The sequence below is a fragment of the Aulonocara stuartgranti genome, assembly GCF_965226115.1.
Source record: "Aulonocara stuartgranti genome assembly, chromosome: 14".
Taxonomy (NCBI): domain Eukaryota; kingdom Metazoa; phylum Chordata; class Actinopteri; order Cichliformes; family Cichlidae; genus Aulonocara; species Aulonocara stuartgranti.
Genome location: NC_138950.1, coordinates 26,626,598 through 26,650,185, shown reverse-complemented (window position 1 = coordinate 26,650,185; position 23,588 = coordinate 26,626,598). Strand labels below are relative to the sequence as shown.

The window sequence follows — 23,588 nt, the reverse complement described above, 5'->3', positions numbered from 1 at the left end:
TCTAGGTATTAGGGGTCCAACGATACTCGTATCGATATTGAACCGTTCGATACAGTGCTTTCGGTTCGGTACGCATATGTATCGAACAATACAAAATTTTTAATTAATTTTATCAACTTTTCTTCTGACAATGCAGTCGTGTGTTGAGAGCTCAGTGGATCTGCGTTCAACTACTCCGCCTAGGCCAGTGTTGCCAACTTAGTGACTTTGTCGCTATATTTAGCGAGTTTTCAGACCCCTAAGCGACTTTTTTTTCTAACAAAAGACGTGAAAGCGCGTATCGCTTTTACTCTCAACAAGCAGCGAGTGCTGTAACGCAGTCCTTTTACTCTTATGCTGTTTTGTGGATCACAAGGTTTAAAACTACACACACACACACACAGTAACTCCACCAGAGTGCCTATTTCGGGTCACTTTTGCCGGTCCAAGCCCGGGTAAAGGAGCAGGGTTGGACTTGTGACATTAAAAAAAAACAATAATTGCTAAAAGAAATTTAATTTGTAGTTCTAAATAAACTCTAAATGCAGTCAGGACATTTTTTACTCTGTCTCTTCCACGATGTTATTTCTCTCTCCAACAACATAGGTTACAATTAGATTAGCATGACCAATTATGCAAATTAGGCGATGACGTCATTTAGCAACTTCTAGCGACTTTTAGGACAACCAATAGCGATTTTCCTTACTGAGGAGTTGGCAACACTGGCCTAGGCTTCACTGTCGAGCGCAGATCCACTGAGCGCAGCACAAGCTAGCAAGACAGAAGCTAAGCTCGTTGCAACATGGCAAATTGAACCTCACCCACCCTCATTCAGATCTCGCCTTTGGAACTATTTTGGTCTTCATGTGAAGTATGATCCTGAAGGTAAGCGCGTCATGGACAAAAGTAAAACAGTATGTCAGATGTGCCACGCTATGCTCAATTACACGGGTGGGAACTAGTGCGTTAGCGCAGTTTGCTCGTTAACGTGTTGACGCCGTCCAGCCCCATGCACGGGGCGATCCGCGGTAGCTCGTTAACGGAGATTTGCCGTGTTGTGGCATTAACGTCATTTCAGATTAACGCTGACAGCACTAGTGAATGAATATGACTGCACATTTACTCCGACATCATCCTAGTGCAAAGACAAGTGGAAGCAGACAAAAACAACAAGCACGCATGATACAAACTTTACCCGAGTCATTTAGACAGCCGTTAGCACATTATTCTCCTTATGGAGACCTGATATGTTTAATATGCTGCTGAGAATATACCCCCGAAGAAGCGTATAGTATAGCTTTTATTTTTGAAAGAGCCATTTCTGTCATAAACTCTCTTTTCCAAAGATGAGTGATTTCTCGATCAGATTTATTTTTTATTACTTTGTTGTTTCAGCAACATTAAATTTAAAAACTGTACTTGTGAGTTAAAATATATTTATAATTTTAATAAATGACAAATTAAAAAAAGCATGAACTTTTTTTGTATCGAAATAATATCGAACCGTGACACCAAAGTATCGAACATTTTGTGTATCGCTGCACCCCTACTAGGTATTTAATGTTGGATTGTACAAGCCATAAAAACCCCTTTTTTTTCTTTTTTTTTTTAAAGCTGGCTAGAGACATAGAAAAAATACTCAGATACGTGTCTTACCCACTAACATTAAAACCATTTTCTGACTTGTTCAAATATACCTCGAGTGTCTGGGCTTTAATTACATAAATGCCAAGAATATGGATTTATTGGAAGCAGGGTTTATGCAATAAATGACAAGTTAGCAGCACACTGAGTGGGTTTTATATGTGAATTAGAATAATTGTATTCCATATGATGTGCAAGGTATGTAAAATTGCCCTGTCAGCTTACGTTCTATACAAAGGCAGATTGCACCTACCTACTGAATAGTCTTACACTTTACTACACTTTTTCCTCTCCTAATAGGGTTAATTAATTTTTTTATAAGGCTACAGAAACACATACAAAAAGACACATCAGTACATATACAAAGATGCATAAACAGTTAAAGACACAATCTAGTCCACCACTTACAATAAATCCACTTTCAGCAGAGCCACAAAGTGAGGTTTTAGAAGCAATCAGCATTTTGCTGCCTGACTCAAATAAATGAGGAAGACCATAAATAGTAATGCAGTTTCATCTCAAAGGGTAATTGTTAAGTAATGGTATGCGCTGTGAGCACTGAACACCACTTACACTTATTCCTAGCAAAATGATGTATGTGTGTGTTGGTGAGGGAGTCACAGAATGCAAATGGAGAAGAACATTCAATTGTCACTATATGAATAGACAGACAGATAATGCACCTTCATGCATAAATCCACTTGCTACAGTGGAAAAAATGGACAGATGGAAGCAGAAAAAAAGGAGAAAAGAAAACCTATTTTTTGATTGTCTAGTGCAAAAGCCATGTTTAAAAAAAAAAATCATATGATGCAGTCACAAAAGTTCTTGAAAGAAGGTAATTTCTTTCACTCAGCATCATTTAGATCTTTTCTTTGGTAGTTCTAAATGGCATGGTCTTGTCAAAGCATAGTGCACCAGATGAGAATCTATGAATGTACCTCTGGAAAGTCTGGAATGATAAAGGTTTTGTTGGCTCTAGTGTTTATCTAAAATGTATGGTGGACCTGAGAGGCCAAACGGGCTGCAATTTAAGAAAACACAAGCAATAAGAAAAACGCTGCAAAAGCACACAAAACACAACAGAAATAGGAAAAAAACACAAGGGAAGTGTTTCTGGGGACACAATAACCCAACGGACCAGTTGCAGGAACTCAAAACATGGTAGGCATGTTTTATCATGACTTATATACTGATGATGGATTTTTAGGTGAATAGTTAGGTTAGGGCTAACACACTAACCTCATTTTTTCTTTCCTCACAAAACCGATAAATCCTCCCCTTCTTTTAAGTGTCTCCCAGCGCAATTCTTAGCATATTTTGGTCGTGTCCAAATTCATGGGCTGCATCCTCCTGAGGCCGCATTTGTAGACGGATTACGTCACAGCACGCGCTGAAGGCTGTCCAAATTCGTAGACTCCTCTGAATGCAGCCGACAAATGAGTCCTCCTTCTCCCCGAATTTGAAGGATGGGTTGGGTGTGTCCTTCGTGGCCTACCATATCCCAGAATTCATAGCGCGGCCCAGCCAAACTCCAGTTTCCAACAATGGTGGCGCTACTAAGTTTTAAAATTACTCTTACTAATCTTTCTGGGTCACAAAATAAACTTTTAACATATTTTCAGGCGAGAAAGTAGCTGTGTAAACATCAAATAACTGCTCGGTTTATCAAGATATTGCATATTTGCAAAAGTGCTTCGACGTTTTCGGAGACGTCTGCTAGCCACCAGCTCGATAGCTAGCTGGGAGCTCGAGGGTTACTGATGCGGCCGAGAACGGCACAGCTCCCGGCACATCGTTTTCAGATCACCGCGGACTTTCGCTACTCGGGTTAAACGTAATATATAAGTCACTTAGACAACCTAAAAATGTTATTGTTGGGCTTTTTTCAGTGTTTTGTTTGTTCGTGAGTCAATCGGTTTGGCTGAGATTAAAGTTATTAGATAAAATAAAACTTTATTAATCCCCCGGGTGGGTTCCTCCTTGGTTTTTACACAGCTGACTAAACGTCAAATAGAAAACTGATTAAACAGAAGTATGAGACGGTCGAGAATTTACACCAGTGTCCTGTTATATTTTAGATAGCAAGGAGCAGACGGCTGAGTTTATTAAACTCCACCGAGACAGTGGTGACGCTAATCAGAAGGCTAGACCGTCCAATTTCCCCAGCCGTTTACTTCCGGCCTACCCGACCTTCTGAGGACCCGGGCCATGTAGACCGAAGGCCGGGTCCTCAGGAGGATGCAGCCCATGAATTTGGACACGACCTTTGTTTCCTGCAACTGGTCCGTCAGGTTATTGTCTCCCCAGAAACACTTCCATTGTGTCTTTGGAAATAATTTTTTTCCTATTTCTGTTTTCTTTTTTCCCCTATTTCTGTTTTTCCTATTTCCATTGTGTTTTGTGTGCTTTTGCAGCATTTTTCTTATTGCTGGTGTTTTCTTAAGTTGCAGTCTGTTTGGCCTCTCAGGGCCACTGTAAAAAAAAAAAAATTCAGGAGCACATTAACTCTGAGGTATGCGTTTTCTTCCAAGTCTAAACCTGACCCTAGATATAAAGTTAAATCCATAAGGTGTCATGAACTAGCTGTGTACAGGCAGATGAGGACCCAAATGCAAAACTCCCAGAGACAAAAGCTCAAAATCTCTGCTTTATTGCAGGCTTCACAAAGAAACAGAACTAAACTGGGGACCAAAGAGAAAGGTTCAGGGAAGAGACATTGACAACGCGACACTGAACTGAGGGAGACGTGAACATAAATACACAGAGGGTTAACGAGGGAAGTAGAAGCACACAGGGAACACAGGTCACACTGATAATCATAACGAGACACAGCAGGAGCAAACAACACTGACCCACACTGACGGGAGACTATCAAAGTAAAACACGAAGCACACAGGGGCAGATCAGAGAGAGAGAGAGAGAGAGAGAGAGAGAGAGAGCACAGACATAACGGGCTGGGGAGAACATGGAATAAAACACAAGGAGGGGTAACGAGGACTCACAGATACACAGAGGGGGCACACAGGGGGTAAAGTCACGAGGGGAAATCAAATTAGCAACATCTTAACAGAACAACCCAGGAACCATGGCATGAATAAAGAACAGAATACAAAAACACACAAAAACTAAGAATGCTGGGTCAACATGACCCAGGATCATCATCATAAGTATTAAGACAGTTACATCATTTTGGTAATTTTGTTGTTATGCACCACAACAGAGGACTTTTAGCAAAATTCTAGAAGCAAGTGCAAACTTTTAGCTTTAATTAAAAGGAGTTTAACAAGAACTGCATAAAGTGTTTATTAATTATAGACAAAGTCATGTATTTTCAGTGTCTTTTTTAAAGATACTGACTGGTGTGCTTCATTTAACAAGCTTAAGATTTTTTCTGTGAGAGTTTAACCTGGGCTTCCTGTTCTTGAATTCAACCTTGTTGTAAATCATCTATATTTCTTGTGACTTGACTAGATGTTAAAGAGGTTATAATGAAAGAAGGTAATGAGTCACAACAGTAAGTGTCTTCTGTGGTCTTTCAGGGCTTTGAGTATTGTTGAACTAGCTAGTCCATTTCTTCTGTTTAAGAATGTATCAGATTGTTGATTTTGCCACAATTAAACTGGTTGCTCACTCTGATAGATTTATTTAAATTTTTCTTGCATTGAGAATTCAGTATTTGATATTAACTCTATATGTCATGGAATAATGAGGGAACAGGACTCACTTTGCCATAAAACTGCTTCACAGTCAATTGTGTTATTTGCAAGCCTCTAAAAAACGGCTGTAATTCATAGATAGTCAAAGAAATACTTTTTTCAAACCCCTTGAATTAAAGCTGAAAGTCTGTTACTCTCATATTGATAGTTTGATTAAGAATAAGTTGTGGTGATGAACAAAGCAAAAACCTCAAGAACTATGTCAAATGCCAAATGTTTGTTTTTGGCTTTTGGTTTTCAGTCATCACTATTCCCCACATGCCTGATGCCCTTCTCTCCTTCTTCTCTATCTTATCCATGCATTATGTTTCCTTTAATCTTTGCTGGCCTCTTAAACTGTGTTGTGTCTTTTTCCCCTTTTCCCTTCTCTGGTTATACCTTTACATGTGACTCGTTCAGAGCTACAACTTCCTACTGTCAGTGGTTCTCTGAGTAAATAAAGAAATGGGCATAGATTCCAAACCATATATTCCTGAGTAAGCACTGACATCCATAAGACAAGCTCTGACTCTACCATATCCCATGAGCTTCGATGGATAGTGCTTACATAACCACTGTGCTTTGCATCCACCCACAAAATTCAAGTGGCAAGCTAGCGGAAAACAGACTTTATTCTGTATTAAAAATATGTTTTTTTTATAGTAAACATGCTGCCACTAAAAGGCCTGATATAAACATTTAGTAAAATTAAAATACTTTAAACTGATACATGTATGTGTCCTGTCACTGAGCCAAATGTGACCTAGGCTAAGACACTGTACATTGCAACCTAATTTCCTATGGAAAAATAGGAATTGAGATATGATATAATTCACAGGTGTATAAACCGACAACCTTTCCTCCTGTTGTTCTACCTATATGCAATCGGTGGTGTGTAACTGTGACTGTCAGCACTTATTTTTGTTTACTTCACCATGATCCATACTCCCACAATGCCAGCATCCTGTGCAATTGACTAATGCATTGTAACTTGTTCTGCTTTATGTCAGAGTTCTTGGGGTCATGTGCTATTATAATAATCATCTATGTTTAGAATTCTGATTCTGGATTTGCCCCTAAAATTTTCTATTTAGGTTTGTTTTTTTCTTTTTTAAACAGAAAGTAAGCTAGAAGTACTGGAAGATGCACACCAGGTGAACCAGGTTTACCACTCACCTCCACTGCATCCCCTGTATTTGTGCAGCTAAGCCGGAAACTACACCCCACTACCACAATAGAATTCAATGTAAATAAATAATTATTTTTAACATAGAGCCTGAAGTTTGTCTCTTAAGAACTCACTGGCATTGTAGATTTCTTGTGCTGGAGAGAGATAGCAAAAGAAGAAATTCAGTTCAACTTTCAATTCAATGTTATTTAAATAGTGCCAAATCACAATAACAGTCACCCAAAGGTGATAAATATTGTAAGGTAAAAGACCCTACAATAACACAGAGAAACCCCCACCATTTAGATGACTGCCAATGTGCAACACTTTGGCGATAGAGGGAAATAAAAATTTCCTTTTAACAAGCAGAAACCTGCTTCATAGCCGTTTATCTTCCAGTCCTCTCTTATTACGATTAGCGATGTGCGATAACACTGATTTCTAGTTTTTGGAGATCTGGAATAAATTTTTTTCTGTCTCTAAAGCACACAAAGTTTCAGACATTTTTTGTAGTGCATGTTTGAGTTAATTTTTTCCAAAGAAATAATTAACACAGTTCAGCAGGCTACATACTGAACTTGAAGGATAAAAGAAAAGTATCGATCTGATACCAATACTTGTGTTGGTATCAATACTATCGCTACTTGGATCGATCTCCCCACCTCTAACTATGATCAAATGGAAGGAGATCATAAGCAAAGATGATTATTGGTGAAATATATTTTTTAACTGTAATGTTATTAGGTCCACCATAGTTGATACAAGAATGGTGAGTCATTCTTGTCACGGTCTGGGGGGCAGACCGTGGGGGATGTTGGAGAAAGGACCCAAACGCTGGACTTAATGAAATGAACAGTGGGTTTATTTACAGTGAGGTAAATGTACACCACACATTGAATCTCCAAAAGTGCTCCCTCGACTCCCGTGACGTGTCTTCTCCCAAGTGCTGGTATCCCGTGCTCTCTGCCCCTGTGCCTTCACACACCCCGTGTGTCTTGTAGTCCTGTGTTCCACTCTCCTGAGGAAAAAACACAGACACAGCCGTTATGGCACCAACTCCAGCAGGCATACACTGACCAGCACTACAAACACTGACATGGAGTCTAACTCAACGATCCTGCGCCGGAGGAAGCTCCATCGCTCTGTTAAGTAGCTCCCCCGACGATCCTGATCAGAAGCAGGTGTGTGGTAAGCTAGGCGTGACCAGCAGCTGGCAGGGCCACACCCATCAGGCCTGCAGGTGGCTGTCCTTCATCCTCCAGCCTCACACACATACACACACCAGCATTGAACACAAGAACACAGTGCAGCAAACATACATCCAATACACTAATAACAATAAAGGTCCACACTGTTCACGAACCCCGAGTCCCCGGAACCGGGTCCGTGACAATTCTTCCCGATAAAAAAGGAATTTGAACAGATTGGAAATACTTTAAAAATAAGGAAAAAATATCCTACAAAATAGTAAAATTGATCAAGGTAACAATAGACCAAGACCATGTTGTAATGAAGTGTATGCATTTCTGAACAGGTGGGTTTTGAAATGTGATCTAAAAATTGAAACAGATCTGGTGCATTTCAAAAACTTGGGGCAGAGCAACTAAAAGATCTTAGCCCCATAGTAGTCCAGGAAGCAGATGGAATAGACAAAATAGAAGCTAAAGAGAAGCAAATTGAGTAAGTATGAAGAAAACTGGACAAATATGGAGGAGCAAGGTTATCGAGGGCTTCGAAAGTGAGAATCAGTTGAAGTTGTTGCACATCTTAACTGAAAAGCCTATAGAACTGTTTAATAACAGGTGTTAATTATTCAGTGGATCTGTTTCTGGTGCAGGCAGCTGAGTTCTGGACCAACTGCCGTTTATAGAAAGATTTATAAGGTAAACTGTAAATTAGAGAATCACAATACTCAAGATGCACAATAAGCACCTTAACAAGTACCCACTAAACACTGGACATCGGATAGACATGCAGATCATGTATGAATTTGGATTATAAAAGCCTGTACATAGAGGTCCTACGGATGTTAACACTAGTTTAATAGACATAGAAGGAAAAAAGAAAATGACTTATAAAAGACATCACTGTGCAGTGGGTATAGTGCAGGGGTCAGCAACCTTTAACACCCAAAGAGCCATTTGGACCCGGTTTCTACGGAAAAGGAAACACTGGGAGCAGCAAATACATTTTGTCATCCAAAATGAAGATAACTGTGTACACACACACACACACACACACATACGGGTCTATGTGGTATGGCGGGACTATACTACGTCAATCCGCCCGGTGGTGGTTTAAGTGGACTACCCTTTTGAAAGGACTTAGAGCCAAGGGAGCGAGGTTAAAGTGTTCGAAAAAATCTGAAAAAAATTTGGGTCACTTCAGACCTCATACACTCCCTATAGAAGTCTAGATACACTGATACACACCAACCAGACTCTATTGTGTTTTCTGGAGACATTGTCCACTTGACAACAATGTGTTTTATGAGGTCCAAAAAAAGCAATATTGGGTCTTTAAAGGGACAATGATGTAATATTTAAATAGCTCATCATTACCATGAATACACATCTGACAGGACACAGGATTACTGGAACATCATTTTATTAGTGTTCTTGGATCTGAACATTAATTTTAACCATAAATAAAAAAAGAAATCTATGGACAAAAATGCCCACGCTTCCCACAGAAATATAAAAATATAGAAAACAGAAAAATTAAAAACATTTAAAATGAATTTTAATAGTTTAAAGGTAAATATTAAGGGGAGAAAATATGCATTTATAATTTTTTATTTTAAATATAACCCGTCAAAAAAAACCCTAAATAAATTAAATGTAAAAATTATGAAATACAAACTACTTCTGTATTTAACAAGAACTTTTTTTTCTTTAAACAGAACATCAGTGTTAACAACAATTGGCAATCTGACCAAGATGTAAAACCACAGCTCTCTAAACAGTTATTTTAGTTCATTTTTTTCTGCCTTTTTGCAGTTAATCCTCTGTTTCTTACAAAATCTCTTATGTTTTGAACTGTTCTTCCTGCCAACACCGGATCTTCTACCAATTTGCAATGACTGCATTCATTTTTGGTGGCTAGTTTCCCTTCGTTTATGTGGTCTTTCAAATGCCTCATCACTGCAGCAACCTCAGCCTTGGACCACATGTTTTTGGGAGCTCTTCGGGAATTGTGGGATTGAGCAGCATTTTTCTCTGGAAGATATATAAAGTAGTAGTAGTTAAAACAAACAAAAAACCAAACAAAAAAAACAAAAAACATTTGCTTGTTAAAAGAATGGATGCTACCCTGTACTAACTTCTGAAATGTGTTGCTACCATCAATATCAAAACGAGCTAAAATTCTGTTTGAAAATTTATCAAATTTCTAAAATGAGACAACATTTAGTGTTCCGCTGTGAATAAAAGACTGAATAAAAAGTTGAATAAAAGTCTCTTGATGCATGCTCAATCATCCAGGTAAGTAAATCCCAAAACGTTGATTCTGTTAATCTGGACGTAGCGTTTTCAGTGGGAGAAACATTTTGTCACTCATCCAAGTGACTTTTTGCCACCACTCTGCAGTTTGCCATATGTTGCAAAGTGATGAAACAATAATAAGCTTCGAGAACCAACTGCACCCCTTACCTTCAGAGGGAGCAGCAGTCTCACTTGCTGCAGGCATTGTGAGTAGTCCTTCATCTGCTGATTACACAATTTGATTAAGTTTTAATATTTGTAACAAACATTTTATCCACAGAAACCAAGCTAGTGGTAACTTACCACAATCTACAGTGTCTTGGGGCTGCGCTGTGTTTGTGGAATCAGCTACTGCATGTACAGGCTCACTGGTGCCACACGCCGACATTGTGAGTGATGTGTCATCATCATCTGATTCACTCTCACTGTCCTTTGTTTCAGCATCACTTAATGCAATTTCATCTGAGAAATTGTGGGGGAAAAAAACCAAAAAAACCAAACACATACAACCCCCCCAAAAACCTCACATTAACAACGAGATATGACAAAAAACAGAGCAAATACTGGAAATTATAGTACATAGTTTTACTATTTAAGGCCTGCTGCTGGGTTGTTGCCCTCCTATGGCCTACTCCACATCCAGGTAGCACCTCCATGCTCTGGACACTACACTAACAGACACAGCAAACCTTCTTGCCACAGCTCACATTGATGTGCTACGCTAGATGAGCTGCACTACCTGAGCCACTTGTGTGGGTTGTAGACTGTCTCATGCTACCACTAAAATGAAATCACCGCCAGCATTCAAAAGTGACCATAACATCAGCCAGAAAGAATAAGTGCTGAGAAGTGGTCTGTGGTCACCACCTGCAGAACCAGTCCTTTATTATGGTGAATTGACTATAATTTCCACTTGTTGTCTACTCTATTTGCAAAACAGCATGTGAAACTGGTTGTCAGTGTTACTTCCTAAGTGAACAGTTTGATATAACAGAAGTGTGACTGACTTGGAGTAACATCGCATTGTTTAAGTGTTCCCTTTATTATTTTGAGCAGTTTATGTTATGGAATGGGGAATTGAGGACAATCCCAAGTATACCATTTTTACAAGGTCCTGCACCAATGAGGTAATACTACATTTCTTTAATTAGACGTGACCACCCATTAATTAAAAAGGGAGCAGTGTTCATTTCAGCTAGTCTTAACTTGTTGAACTCCATTAATGCTTTTTACTATATAATGTACCTATTCACTAAATGTCTCACCTTTGCACTTATAGCCAAGCCACTTGAGGGAGGAAACCAGTCCCACACACTGAATGCACTTGTCCAAAGATGATATTGTTGTGCACACCAGACGATGATTGTGACACTGTTAGCAAAATATTGCAACATTTATTTGTTTTGGACAGTTGGAAAGGTGAGGTGTTTTCAATTCAGTTGCAGATATCAACTAATAAACTTCGTCCATGTAAATCACATCACACCCAGGTGACTGCCAAACACACACACACACAGCATCCATAAAGAATGATGATAGATTAAATTATTAGTTCATTAAGTGGTACACTGGATTATATTTACCCTTTCAGGCTCTGGATGTTTCAGGTCCAGATCATTGTTTGGAAAGCTGTTTGGTTGCGGCTTTAGGCAGCTCACAGTCTTCTGAATCTGGCTGGTCTCAGTCTTCGTGTGTAACAGATAGAGAATGAAGACAAAAGAACAGTAATCTGACAGTTACTAAAAATGCATCACTCAAGAGGATGAATAGACCATTTCACTATCGGCAAATAGCGTAAGGTACACATCGTGCATGAGAAACATTCATTAAAATCTGTCCTAGGTCAATGTTACCTCTTCAAAATCTTGCACTGAAGAAGAATGCATGGCTTCTGAGCCTTGCTGAGGCATTTCTTCATCAAGATCCTGCAACAAAGAAAAGATGGCACAAAGATTAGACCAAGTGCTCTTCTTGCAACTGTACTGGGCAGGCCTGTGCTTCTGTTTTTAATTTGCATGTGTGTGTGTGGGGGGGGGGGGGCTTTCCACTCAAGAAATGTTTTCTTCTGAAAAAAATACTGGCTACAATAATTAACAACTGATTCCTTTGCAATCATCCATCCTCTTCCACTTATCCTTATCAGGATTGTGGGGTAGCAGTTTTGGGGCCTATACCAGCTACCATAGGGCAGTACAACCTGGACAGATCACCAGTCTAACATGGAAGGACAAGCATTTGCATTCACACCAAAGGGCAGTTTTGAATCACCAGTTAACCTAACCCCATAAGCTACATCTTTGGACTGTGGGAAGAAGCCAGAGTACACAGCCAGAGAGAGCCCATGCACTAAAGCAGTAAAAAGTGCCTAAAACAAGTTAAGTTGTATAGTACTATCTATCTTAATGTTCAAGCCTGAGTTTCAAACCACATAGAAACAAAGCACATGCAGTCAGTTCTGCATGCTGTAGGTCAAACTGTCAAGAAATACGAGAAGACCCCTCCTAAAACCAGAGTGATGTCACCATGAAGCAAACTTTGACGGAGTCTCCCAATAACAGTGTGGTCCTCCTAAGTCACATTTGGGTGGTTAACACACACACACACACACTCAGATGTTATCCAGACTTGCACTTTGAAACAATGAAAAGGACCTACAAGCCACAGTCCATGTAAATCACATCACACCCAGGTGACTGCCAAACACACACACACACAGCATCCATAAGGAATGATGATAGATTAAATTATTAGTTCATTAAGTGGTACACTGGATTATATTTACCCTTTCAGGCTCTGGATGTTTCAGGTCCAGATCATTGTTTGGAAAGCTGTTTGGTTGCGGCTTTAGGCAGCTCACAGTCTTCTGAATCTGGCTGGTCTCAGTCTTCGTGTGTAACAGATAGAGAATGAAGACAAAAGAACAGTAATCTGACAGTTACTAAAAATGCATCACTCAAGAGGATGAATAAACCATTTCACTATCGGCAAATAGCGTAAGGTACACATCGTGCATGAGAAACATTCATTAAAATCTGTCCTAGGTCAATGTTACCTCTTCAAAATCTTGCACTGAAGAAGAATGCATGGCTTCTGAGCCTTGCTGAGGCATTTCTTCATCAAGATCCTGCAACAAAGAAAAGATGGCACAAAGATTAGACCAAGTGCTCTTCTTGCAACTGTACTGGGCAGGCCTGTGCTTCTGTTTTTAATTTGCATGTGTGTGTGTGTGTGTGTGGGGGGGGGGGGGGGGGGGGGGGGGGCTTTCCACTCAAGAAATGTTTTCTTCTGAAAAAAATACTGGCTACAATAATTAACAACTGATTCCTTTGCAATCATCCATCCTCTTCCACTTATCCTTATCAGGATTGTGGGGTAGCAGTTTTGGGGCCTATACCAGCTACCATAGGGCAGTACAACCTGGACAGATCACCAGTCTAACATGGAAGGACAAGCATTTGCATTCACACCAAAGGGCAGTTTTGAATCACCAGTTAACCTAACCCCATAAGCTACATCTTTGGACTGTGGGAAGAAGCCAGAGTACACAGCCAGAGAGAGCCCATGCACTAAAGCAGTAAAAAGTGCCTAAAACAAGTTAAGAAGTTGTATAGTACTATCTATCTTAATGTTCAAGCCTGAGTTTCAAAAAATTTCAACATAGAAACAAAGCACATGCAGTCAGTTCTGCATGCTGTAGGTCAAACTGTCAAGACATACGAGAAGACCCCTCCTAAAACCAGAGTGATGTCACCATGAAGCAAACTTTGACGGAGTCCCCCAATAACAGTGTGGTCCTCCTAAGTCACATTTGGGTGGTTAACACACACACACACACACACACACTCAGATGTTATCCAGACTTGCACTTTGAAACAATGAAAAGGACCTACAAGCCACGGTCCATGTAAATCACATCACACCCAGGTGACTGCCAAACACACACACACACAGCATCCATAAAGAATGATGATAGATTAAATTATTAGTTCATTAAGTGGTACACTGGATTATATTTACCCTTTCAGGCTCTGGATGTTTCAGGTCCAGATCATTGTTTGGAAAGCTGTTTGGTTGCGGCTTTAGGCAGCTCACAGTCTTCTGAATCTGGCTGGTCTCAGTCTTCGTGTGTAACAGATAGAGAATGAAGACAAAAGAACAGTAATCTGACAGTTACTAAAAATGCATCACTCAAGAGGATGAATAGACCATTTCACTATCGGCAAATAGCGTAAGGTACACATCGTGCATGAGAAACATTCATTAAAATCTGTCCTAGGTCAATGTTACCTCTTCAAAATCTTGCACTGAAGAAGAATGCATGGCTTCTGAGCCTTGCTGAGGCATTTCTTCATCAAGATCCTGCAACAAAGAAAAGATGGCACAAAGATTAGACCAAGTGCTCTTCTTGCAACTGTACTGGGCAGGCCTGTGCTTCTGTTTTTAATTTGCATGTGTGTGTGTGTGTGTGTGTGTGTGTGTGGGGGGGGGGGGGGGGGGGGGGCTTTCCACTCAAGAAATGTTTTCTTCTGAAAAAAATACTGGCTACAATAATTAACAACTGATTCCTTTGCAATCATCCATCCTCTTCCACTTATCCTTATCAGGATTGTGGGGTAGCAGTTTTGGGGCCTATACCAGCTACCATAGGGCAGTACAACCTGGACAGATCACCAGTCTAACATGGAAGGACAAGCATTTGCATTCACACCAAAGGGCAGTTTTGAATCACCAGTTAACCTAACCCCATAAGCTACATCTTTGGACTGTGGGAAGAAGCCAGAGTACACAGCCAGAGAGAGCCCATGCACTAAAGCAGTAAAAAGTGCCTAAAACAAGTTAAGAAGTTGTATAGTACTATCTTAATGTTCAAGCCTGAGTTTCAAAAAATTTCAACATAGAAACAAAGCACATGCAGTCAGTTCTGCATGCTGTAGGTCAAACTGTCAAGACATACGAGAAGACCCCTCCTAAAACCAGAGTGATGTCACCATGAAGCAAACTTTGACGGAGTCCCCCAATAACAGTGTGGTCCTCCTAAGTCACATTTGGGTGGTTAACACACACACACACACTCAGATGTTATCCAGACTTGCACTTTGAAACAATGAAAAGGACCTACAAGCCACGGTCCATGTAAATCACATCACACCCAGGTGACAGCCAAACACACACACACACAGCATCCATAAAGAATGATGATAGATTAAATTATTAGTTCATTAAGTGGTACACTGGATTATATTTACCCTTTCAGGCTCTGGATGTTTCAGGTCCAGATCATTGTTTGGAAAGCTGTTTGGTTGCGGCTTTAGGCAGCTCACAGTCTTCTGAATCTGGCTGGTCTCAGTCTTCGTGTGTAACAGATAGAGAATGAAGACAAAAGAACAGTAATCTGACAGTTACTAAAAATGCATCACTCAAGAGGATGAATAAACCATTTCACTATCGGCAAATAGCGTAAGGTACACATCGTGCATGAGAAACATTCATTAAAATCTGTCCTAGGTCAATGTTACCTCTTCAAAATCTTGCACTGAAGAAGAATGCATGGCTTCTGAGCCTTGCTGAGGCATTTCTTCATCAAGATCCTGCAACAAAGAAAAGATGGCACAAAGATTAGACCAAGTGCTCTTCTTGCAACTGTACTGGGCAGGCCTGTGCTTCTGTTTTTAATTTGCATGTGTGTGTGTGTGTGGGGGGGGGGGGGGGGGGGGGGCTTTCCACTCAAGAAATGTTTTCTTCTGAAAAAAATACTGGCTACAATAATTAACAACTGATTCCTTTGCAATCATCCATCCTCTTCCACTTATCCTTATCAGGATTGTGGGGTAGCAGTTTTGGGGCCTATACCAGCTACCATAGGGCAGTACAACCTGGACAGATCACCAGTCTAACATGGAAGGACAAGCATTTGCATTCACACCAAAGGGCAGTTTTGAATCACCAGTTAACCTAACCCCATAAGCTACATCTTTGGACTGTGGGAAGAAGCCAGAGTACACAGCGAGAGAGCCCATGCACTAAAGCAGTAAAAAGTGCCTAAAACAAGTTAAGTTGTATAGTACTATCTATCTTAATGTTCAAGCCTGAGTTTCAAACCACATAGAAACAAAGCACATGCAGTCAGTTCTGCATGCTGTAGGTCAAACTGTCAAGAAATACGAGAAGACCCCTCCTAAAACCAGAGTGATGTCACCATGAAGCAAACTTTGACGGAGTCTCCCAATAACAGTGTGGTCCTCCTAAGTCACATTTGGGTGGTTAACACACACACACACACTCAGATGTTATCCAGACTTGCACTTTGAAACAATGAAAAGGACCTACAAGCCACAGTCCATGTAAATCACATCACACCCAGGTGACTGCCAAACACACACACACACAGCATCCATAAGGAATGATGATAGATTAAATTATTAGTTCATTAAGTGGTACACTGGATTATATTTACCCTTTCAGGCTCTGGATGTTTCAGGTCCAGATCATTGTTTGGAAAGCTGTTTGGTTGCGGCTTTAGGCAGCTCACAGTCTTCTGAATCTGGCTGGTCTCAGTCTTCGTGTGTAACAGATAGAGAATGAAGACAAAAGAACAGTAATCTGACAGTTACTAAAAATGCATCACTCAAGAGGATGAATAAACCATTTCACTATCGGCAAATAGCGTAAGGTACACATCGTGCATGAGAAACATTCATTAAAATCTGTCCTAGGTCAATGTTACCTCTTCAAAATCTTGCACTGAAGAAGAATGCATGGCTTCTGAGCCTTGCTGAGGCATTTCTTCATCAAGATCCTGCAACAAAGAAAAGATGGCACAAAGATTAGACCAAGTGCTCTTCTTGCAACTGTACTGGGCAGGCCTGTGCTTCTGTTTTTAATTTGCATGTGTGTGTGTGTGTGGGGGGGGGCTTTCCACTCAAGAAATGTTTTCTTCTGAAAAAAATACTGGCTACAATAATTAACAACTGATTCCTTTGCAATCATCCATCCTCTTCCACTTATCCTTATCAGGATTGTGGGGTAGCAGTTTTGGGGCCTATACCAGCTACCATAGGGCAGTACAACCTGGACAGATCACCAGTCTAACATGGAAGGACAAGCATTTGCATTCACACCAAAGGGCAGTTTTGAATCACCAGTTAACCTAACCCCATAAGCTACATCTTTGGACTGTGGGAAGAAGCCAGAGTACACAGCCAGAGAGAGCCCATGCACTAAAGCAGTAAAAAGTGCCTAAAACAAGTTAAGAAGTTGTATAGTACTATCTATCTTAATGTTCAAGCCTGAGTTTCAAAAAATTTCAACATAGAAACAAAGCACATGCAGTCAGTTCTGCATGCTGTAGGTCAAACTGTCAAGACATACGAGAAGACCCCTCCTAAAACCAGAGTGATGTCACCATGAAGCAAACTTTGACGGAGTCCCCCAATAACAGTGTGGTCCTCCTAAGTCACATTTGGGTGGTTAACACACACACACACACACACACACACACACTCAGATGTTATCCAGACTTGCACTTTGAAACAATGAAAAGGACCTACAAGCCACGGTCCATGTAAATCACATCACACCCAGGTGACAGCCAAACACACACACACACAGCATCCATAAAGAATGATGATAGATTAAATTATTAGTTCATTAAGTGGTACACTGGATTATATTTACCCTTTCAGGCTCTGGATGTTTCAGGTCCAGATCATTGTTTGGAAAGCTGTTTGGGTGCGGCTTTAGGCAGCTCACAGTCTTCTGAATCTGGCTGGTCTCAGTCTTCATGTGTAACAGATAGAGAATGAAGACAAAAGAACAGTAATCTGACAGTTACTAAAAATGCATCACTCAAGAGGATGAATAGACCATTTCACTATCGGCAAATAGCGTAAGGTACACATCGTGCATGAGAAACATTCATTAAAATCTGTCCTAGGTCAATGTTACCTCTTCAAAATCTTGCACTGAAGAAGAATGCATGGCTTCTGAGCCTTGCTGAGGCATTTCTTCATCAAGATCCTGCAACAAAGAAAAGATGGCACAAAGATTAGACCAAGTGCTCTTCTTGCAACTGTACTGGGCAGGCCTGTGCTTCTGTTTTTAATTTGCATGTGTGTGTGTGTGTGTGTGTGTGGGGGGGGGGGGGGGGGGGGGGCTTTCCACTCAAGAAATGTTTTCTTCTGAAAAAAATACTGGCTACAATAATTAACAACTGATTCCTTTGCAATCATCCATCCTCTTCCACTTATCCTTATCAGGATTGTGGGGTAGCAGTTTTGGGGCCTATACCAGCTACCATAGGGCAGTACAACCTGGACAGATCACCAGTCTAACATGGAAGGACAAGCATTTGCATTCACACCAAAGGGCAGTTTTGAATCACCAGTTAACCTAACCCCATAAGCTACATCTTTGGACTGTGGGAAGAAGCCAGAGTACACAGCGAGAGAGCCCATGCACTACCAGCAGTAAAAAGTGCCTAAAACAAGTTAAGTTGTATAGTACTATCTATCTTAATGTTCAAGCCTGAGTTTCAAACCACATAGAAACAAAGCACATGCAGTCAGTTCTGCATGCTGTAGGTCAAACTGTCAAGAAATACGAGAAGACCCCTCCTAAAACCAGAGTGATGTCACCATGAAGCAAACTTTGACGGAGTCTCCCAATAACAGTGTGGTCCTCCTAAGTCACATTTGGGTGGTTAACACACACACACACACACACTCAGATGTTATCCAGACTTGCACTTTGAAACAATGAAAAGGACCTACAAGCCACAGTCCATGTAAATCACATCACACCCAGGTGACTGCCAAACACACACACACACACACACACAGCATCCATAAGGAATGATGATAGATTAAATTATTAGTTCATTAAGTGGTACACTGGATTATATTTACCCTTTCAGGCTCTGGATGTTTCAGGTCCAGATCATTGTTTGGAAAGCTGTTTGGTTGCGGCTTTAGGCAGCTCACAGTCTTCTGAATCTGGCTGGTCTCAGTCTTCGTGTGTAACAGATAGAGAATGAAGACAAAAGAACAGTAATCTGACAGTTACTAAAAATGCATCACTCAAGAGGATGAATAGACCATTTCACTATCGGCAAATAGCGTAAGGTACACATCGTGCATGAGAAACATTCATTAAAATCTGTCCTAGGTCAATGTTACCTCTTCAAAATCTTGCACTGAAGAAGAATGCATGGCTTCTGAGCCTTGCTGAGGCATTTCTTCATCAAGATCCTGCAACAAAGAAAAGATGGCACAAAGATTAGACCAAGTGCTCTTCTTGCAACTGTACTGGGCAGGCCTGTGCTTCTGTTTTTAATTTGCATGTGTGTGTGTGTGTGTGTGGGGGGGGGGCTTTCCACTCAAGAAATGTTTTCTTTTGAAAAAAAATACTGGCTACAATAATTAACAACTGATTCCTTTGCAATCATCCATCCTCTTCCACTTATCCTTATCAGGATTGTGGGGTAGCAGTTTTGGGGCCTATACCAGCTACCATAGGGTAGTACAACCTGGACAGATCACCAGTCTAACATGGAAGGACAAGCATTTGCATTCACACCAAAGGGCAGTTTTGAATCACCAGTTAACCTAACCCCATAAGCTACATCTTTGGACTGTGGGAAGAAGCCAGAGTACACAGCGAGAGAGAGCCCATGCACTAAAGCAGTAAAAAGTGCCTAAAACAAGTTAAGAAGTTGTATAGTACTATCTATCTTAATGTTCAAGCCTGAGTTTCAAAAAATTTCAACATAGAAACAAAGCACATGCAGTCAGTTCTGCATGCTGTAGGTCAAACTGTCAAGACATACGAGAAGACCCCTCCTAAAACCAGAGTGATGTCACCATGAAGCAAACTTTGACGGAGTCCCCCAATAACAGTGTGGTCCTCCTAAGTCACATTTGGGTGGTTAACACACACACACACACACTCAGATGTTATCCAGACTTGCACTTTGAAACAATGAAAAGGACCTACAAGCCACGGTCCATGTAAATCACATCACACCCAGGTGACTGCCAAACACACACACACACAGCATCCATAAAGAATGATGATAGATTAAATTATTAGTTCATTAAGTGGTACACTGGATTATATTTACCCTTTCAGGCTCTGGATGTTTCAGGTCCAGATCATTGTTTGGAAAGCTGTTTGGTTGCGGCTTTAGGCAGCTCACAGTCTTCTGAATCTGGCTGGTCTCAGTCTTCGTGTGTAACAGATAGAGAATGAAGACAAAAGAACAGTAATCTGACAGTTACTAAAAATGCATCACTCAAGAGGATGAATAGACCATTTCACTATCGGCAAATAGCGTAAGGTACACATCGTGCATGAGAAACATTCATTAAAATCTGTCCTAGGTCAATGTTACCTCTTCAAAATCTTGCACTGAAGAAGAATGCATGGCTTCTGAGCCTTGCTGAGGCATTTCTTCATCAAGATCCTGCAACAAAGAAAAGATGGCACAAAGATTAGACCAAGTGCTCTTCTTGCAACTGTACTGGGCAGGCCTGTGCTTCTGTTTTTAATTTGCATGTGTGTGTGTGTGTGTGTGGGGGGGGGGGGCTTTCCACTCAAGAAATGTTTTCTTCTGAAAAAAATACTGGCTACAATAATTAACAACTGATTCCTTTGCAATCATCCATCCTCTTCCACTTATCCTTATCAGGATTGTGGGGTAGCAGTTTTGGGGCCTATACCAGCTACCATAGGGTAGTACAACCTGGACAGATCACCAGTCTAACATGGAAGGACAAGCATTTGCATTCACACCAAAGGGCAGTTTTGAATCACCAGTTAACCTAACCCCATAAGCTACATCTTTGGACTGTGGGAAGAAGCCAGAGTACACAGCGAGAGAGCCCATGCACTACCAGCAGTAAAAAGTGCCTAAAACAAGTTAAGTTGTATAGTACTATCTATCTTAATGTTCAAGCCTGAGTTTCAAACCACATAGAAACAAAGCACATGCAGTCAGTTCTGCATGCTGTAGGTCAAACTGTCAAGACATACGAGAAGACCCCTCCTAAAACCAGAGTGATGTCACCATGAAGCAAACTTTGACGGAGTCCCCCAATAACAGTGTGGTCCTCCTAAGTCACATTTGGGTGGTTAACACACACACACACACTCAGATGTTATCCAGACTTGCACTTTGAAACAATGAAAAGGACCTACAAGCCACGGTCCATGTAAATCACATCACACCCAGGTGACAGCCAAACACACACACACACACAGCATCCATAAAGAATGATGATAGATTAAATTATTAGTTCATTAAGTGGTACACTGGATTATATTTACCCTTTCAGGCTCTGGATGTTTCAGGTCCAGATCATTGTTTGGAAAGCTGTTTGGTTGCGGCTTTAGGCAGCTCACAGTCTTCTGAATCTGGCTGGTCTCCGTCTTCGTGTGTAACAGATAGAAAATGAATATACAGTGCATTTTTGAAGAGGATTTTGAAACATTAAATAAACTGTATGAGAAAGATAAGTTTCAAGCTATTGTCTTTAAAATATTCACTGTCATGTATAGAGAATTTAAGGCCCTATGATTAAGAGACAAATAGTCAGTGTGATTTCTTTATTTTTTAAGCCATTGCTAAAGGAGTAAAACAATCACCTGTAGCAGCAACGAACTGTCACTAGGGCCCATTTATCTTCGAGGGACAAAATTTAAAATGAATCTAACTAAAGAGGCTACACAGCAAAATCTCCAGTGTTAAATTAACACTAGAGAGTGTCTATATGGGTCCACACAACACTGTTGAGTGTTGAATTAACACTTTTGACAGTGTTATATGTTTAAAAGTAACCTAGTCAGTTTTGAAGATTAACAAAGACTAACACTGAGCAGTGCTGATTTTCTAACACTGGAATATTTCTAACATTTTGAGTTATTTTCCAGTGTTAGAAAATCAGCACTGCTCAGTGTTAGCCATTGTTAATCTTCAAAACTGACTAGGTTACTTTTAAACATATAACACTGTCAAAAGTGTTAATTTAACACTCAACAGTGTTGTATTTAACACTCAGAGGTGTGGACCCTTATAGACACTCTCCAGTGTTAATTTAACACTGGAGATTTTGCTGTGTAGAATCACATTAAACATCAATCACTGTTAAAATTTAGAAACCGAAAGCCATTTTTTATTTCTGCATACCTGCTGATATTTTTTTAGTGCTTTTAGAGGGCTTTGATGTGGCAGCCATCACAATTGCCTGTTTTCCATTAGTACCTACCCCTGTTTTTCCAGTAGGTTATAGTACCATGTAGTTTTTCAGTAACTACTGCACCAAGGTTCCAAGTGATCCAAAGTGATCAGAAAATTTGACATAGACTGAATGCCACCAGGTGGCTGGTCAATGGTGTCACTCGATAAGTTATGAGTGCGCCTCCTTCGTGAAAATCCAAGCCATCATTTTTGAAACTCTGAAATGTTTGAAATAGCGACCAAAATTAACAGCGTGATCCCTGAATTGAACACTAAAGTATAGACTGAGCAGCAGGCATTTTGTCACCTTGACGTCCATGCTTGCTGTGGCATTTATATCACTGGATGCTCGGCTGCATTGCTATAGTTACCCCAGGCACAGTAGGTGATACTCAATTTCAGTGAAAAACTAGATGCCGTAAGTCACGTTAAGCCAATTTGAGTAGGTACAAATGTAAAAATGGCTTAGGGTATGCAATTTATCAGTTCCAAAAAGTACAATTGTAGAAATACCTTGCATCTCCAGAGCCAATCCGAGTCACCATAATTATAGTCTATTTCTTCACCTGGACTTATGTCTCTGCTTGCAAATAAGCATAGATGGGGCTTTCCATTGATATTTAATATTTTCATCTTAGCACTTGGACTCATGTGGTTGTCGTTGACAAGTCTGCCTAATGACCCATCTTCTTGAGATGCATCCACACTGTGGGGTTAGGCAAAAAAGTATTAGCTTAACTAGTTAGGAAGCTTTTTTTTCATAAATCAAAAGCAATGTGTAATTTAATCTTAATCAAACTACACTGATATAATACGCACCACCAGAGTTTTCCATCAAACTTGAATTCAAACATGAACACCTTCAGGCTGTCATGATAAACTCTGTGTCTCCGCTCACATTCTTCTTTTGTTATGAGTTTACCTCTGTATTCCAAAAGAAAGTCTCCTTTTTGGAATGGAACAGTCGTGAAAATGCCCCGACCTGAATTGCAGAGGCATACCAAGTGAGTGACAAAAGACAAAGTGACAAACTCCAAATCTAATCCAAACTAAAGACCAACTTACCTTTGAAGGCATTTATGTAGTGGATATCAAGTCCCAGTTTGTCCCTTCCAGCAGAAACATGACAGACTGCATCCTCCCGTGGAGGAATGCGTCTCCTTCGCATGTTCTCCTGTACGTTTTGATTGGCTGTATTACCAAAGCATATAAAGTATTACGATTAACGTCATCATTGTCATCATCATCAGTAGTAGCAAAACTAGCAGTAGTGTAGTTTACAGCATAAACACAGCTGACTTATTCATAGTGCTAATTTATGCCTTCTTTTAAAATGTTAAAGGCCTAGTACTCAAAATGGCGACATGTGACATTTCTGTAATGGC

General features: G+C 40.4%; 1 protein-coding gene across 1 annotated transcript; it reads right to left on the bottom strand.

The window, feature by feature from the left end:
• Positions 1 to 8,741: 8,741 nt before the first annotated feature.
• LOC309687136 (uncharacterized protein) lies at positions 8,742 to 21,347 on the bottom strand. Its single transcript, XM_082501864.1, has 21 exons — positions 21,294 to 21,347; positions 20,359 to 20,430; positions 20,089 to 20,190; positions 19,145 to 19,216; positions 18,875 to 18,976; positions 17,916 to 17,987; positions 17,646 to 17,747; positions 16,696 to 16,767; positions 16,426 to 16,527; positions 15,488 to 15,559; positions 15,218 to 15,319; positions 14,259 to 14,330; positions 13,989 to 14,090; positions 13,024 to 13,095; positions 12,754 to 12,855; positions 11,825 to 11,896; positions 11,555 to 11,656; positions 11,237 to 11,342; positions 10,275 to 10,433; positions 10,140 to 10,193; positions 8,742 to 9,707 (listed from the first exon to the last, which is right to left on the bottom strand). The coding sequence occupies exons 2-21, from the start codon at positions 20,413 to 20,415 to the stop codon at positions 9,460 to 9,462; spliced, it is 1,944 nt and encodes a 647-aa protein (XP_082357990.1). The 5' UTR covers positions 20,416 to 20,430; positions 21,294 to 21,347; the 3' UTR covers positions 8,742 to 9,459.
• Positions 21,348 to 23,588: the final 2,241 nt, after the last annotated feature.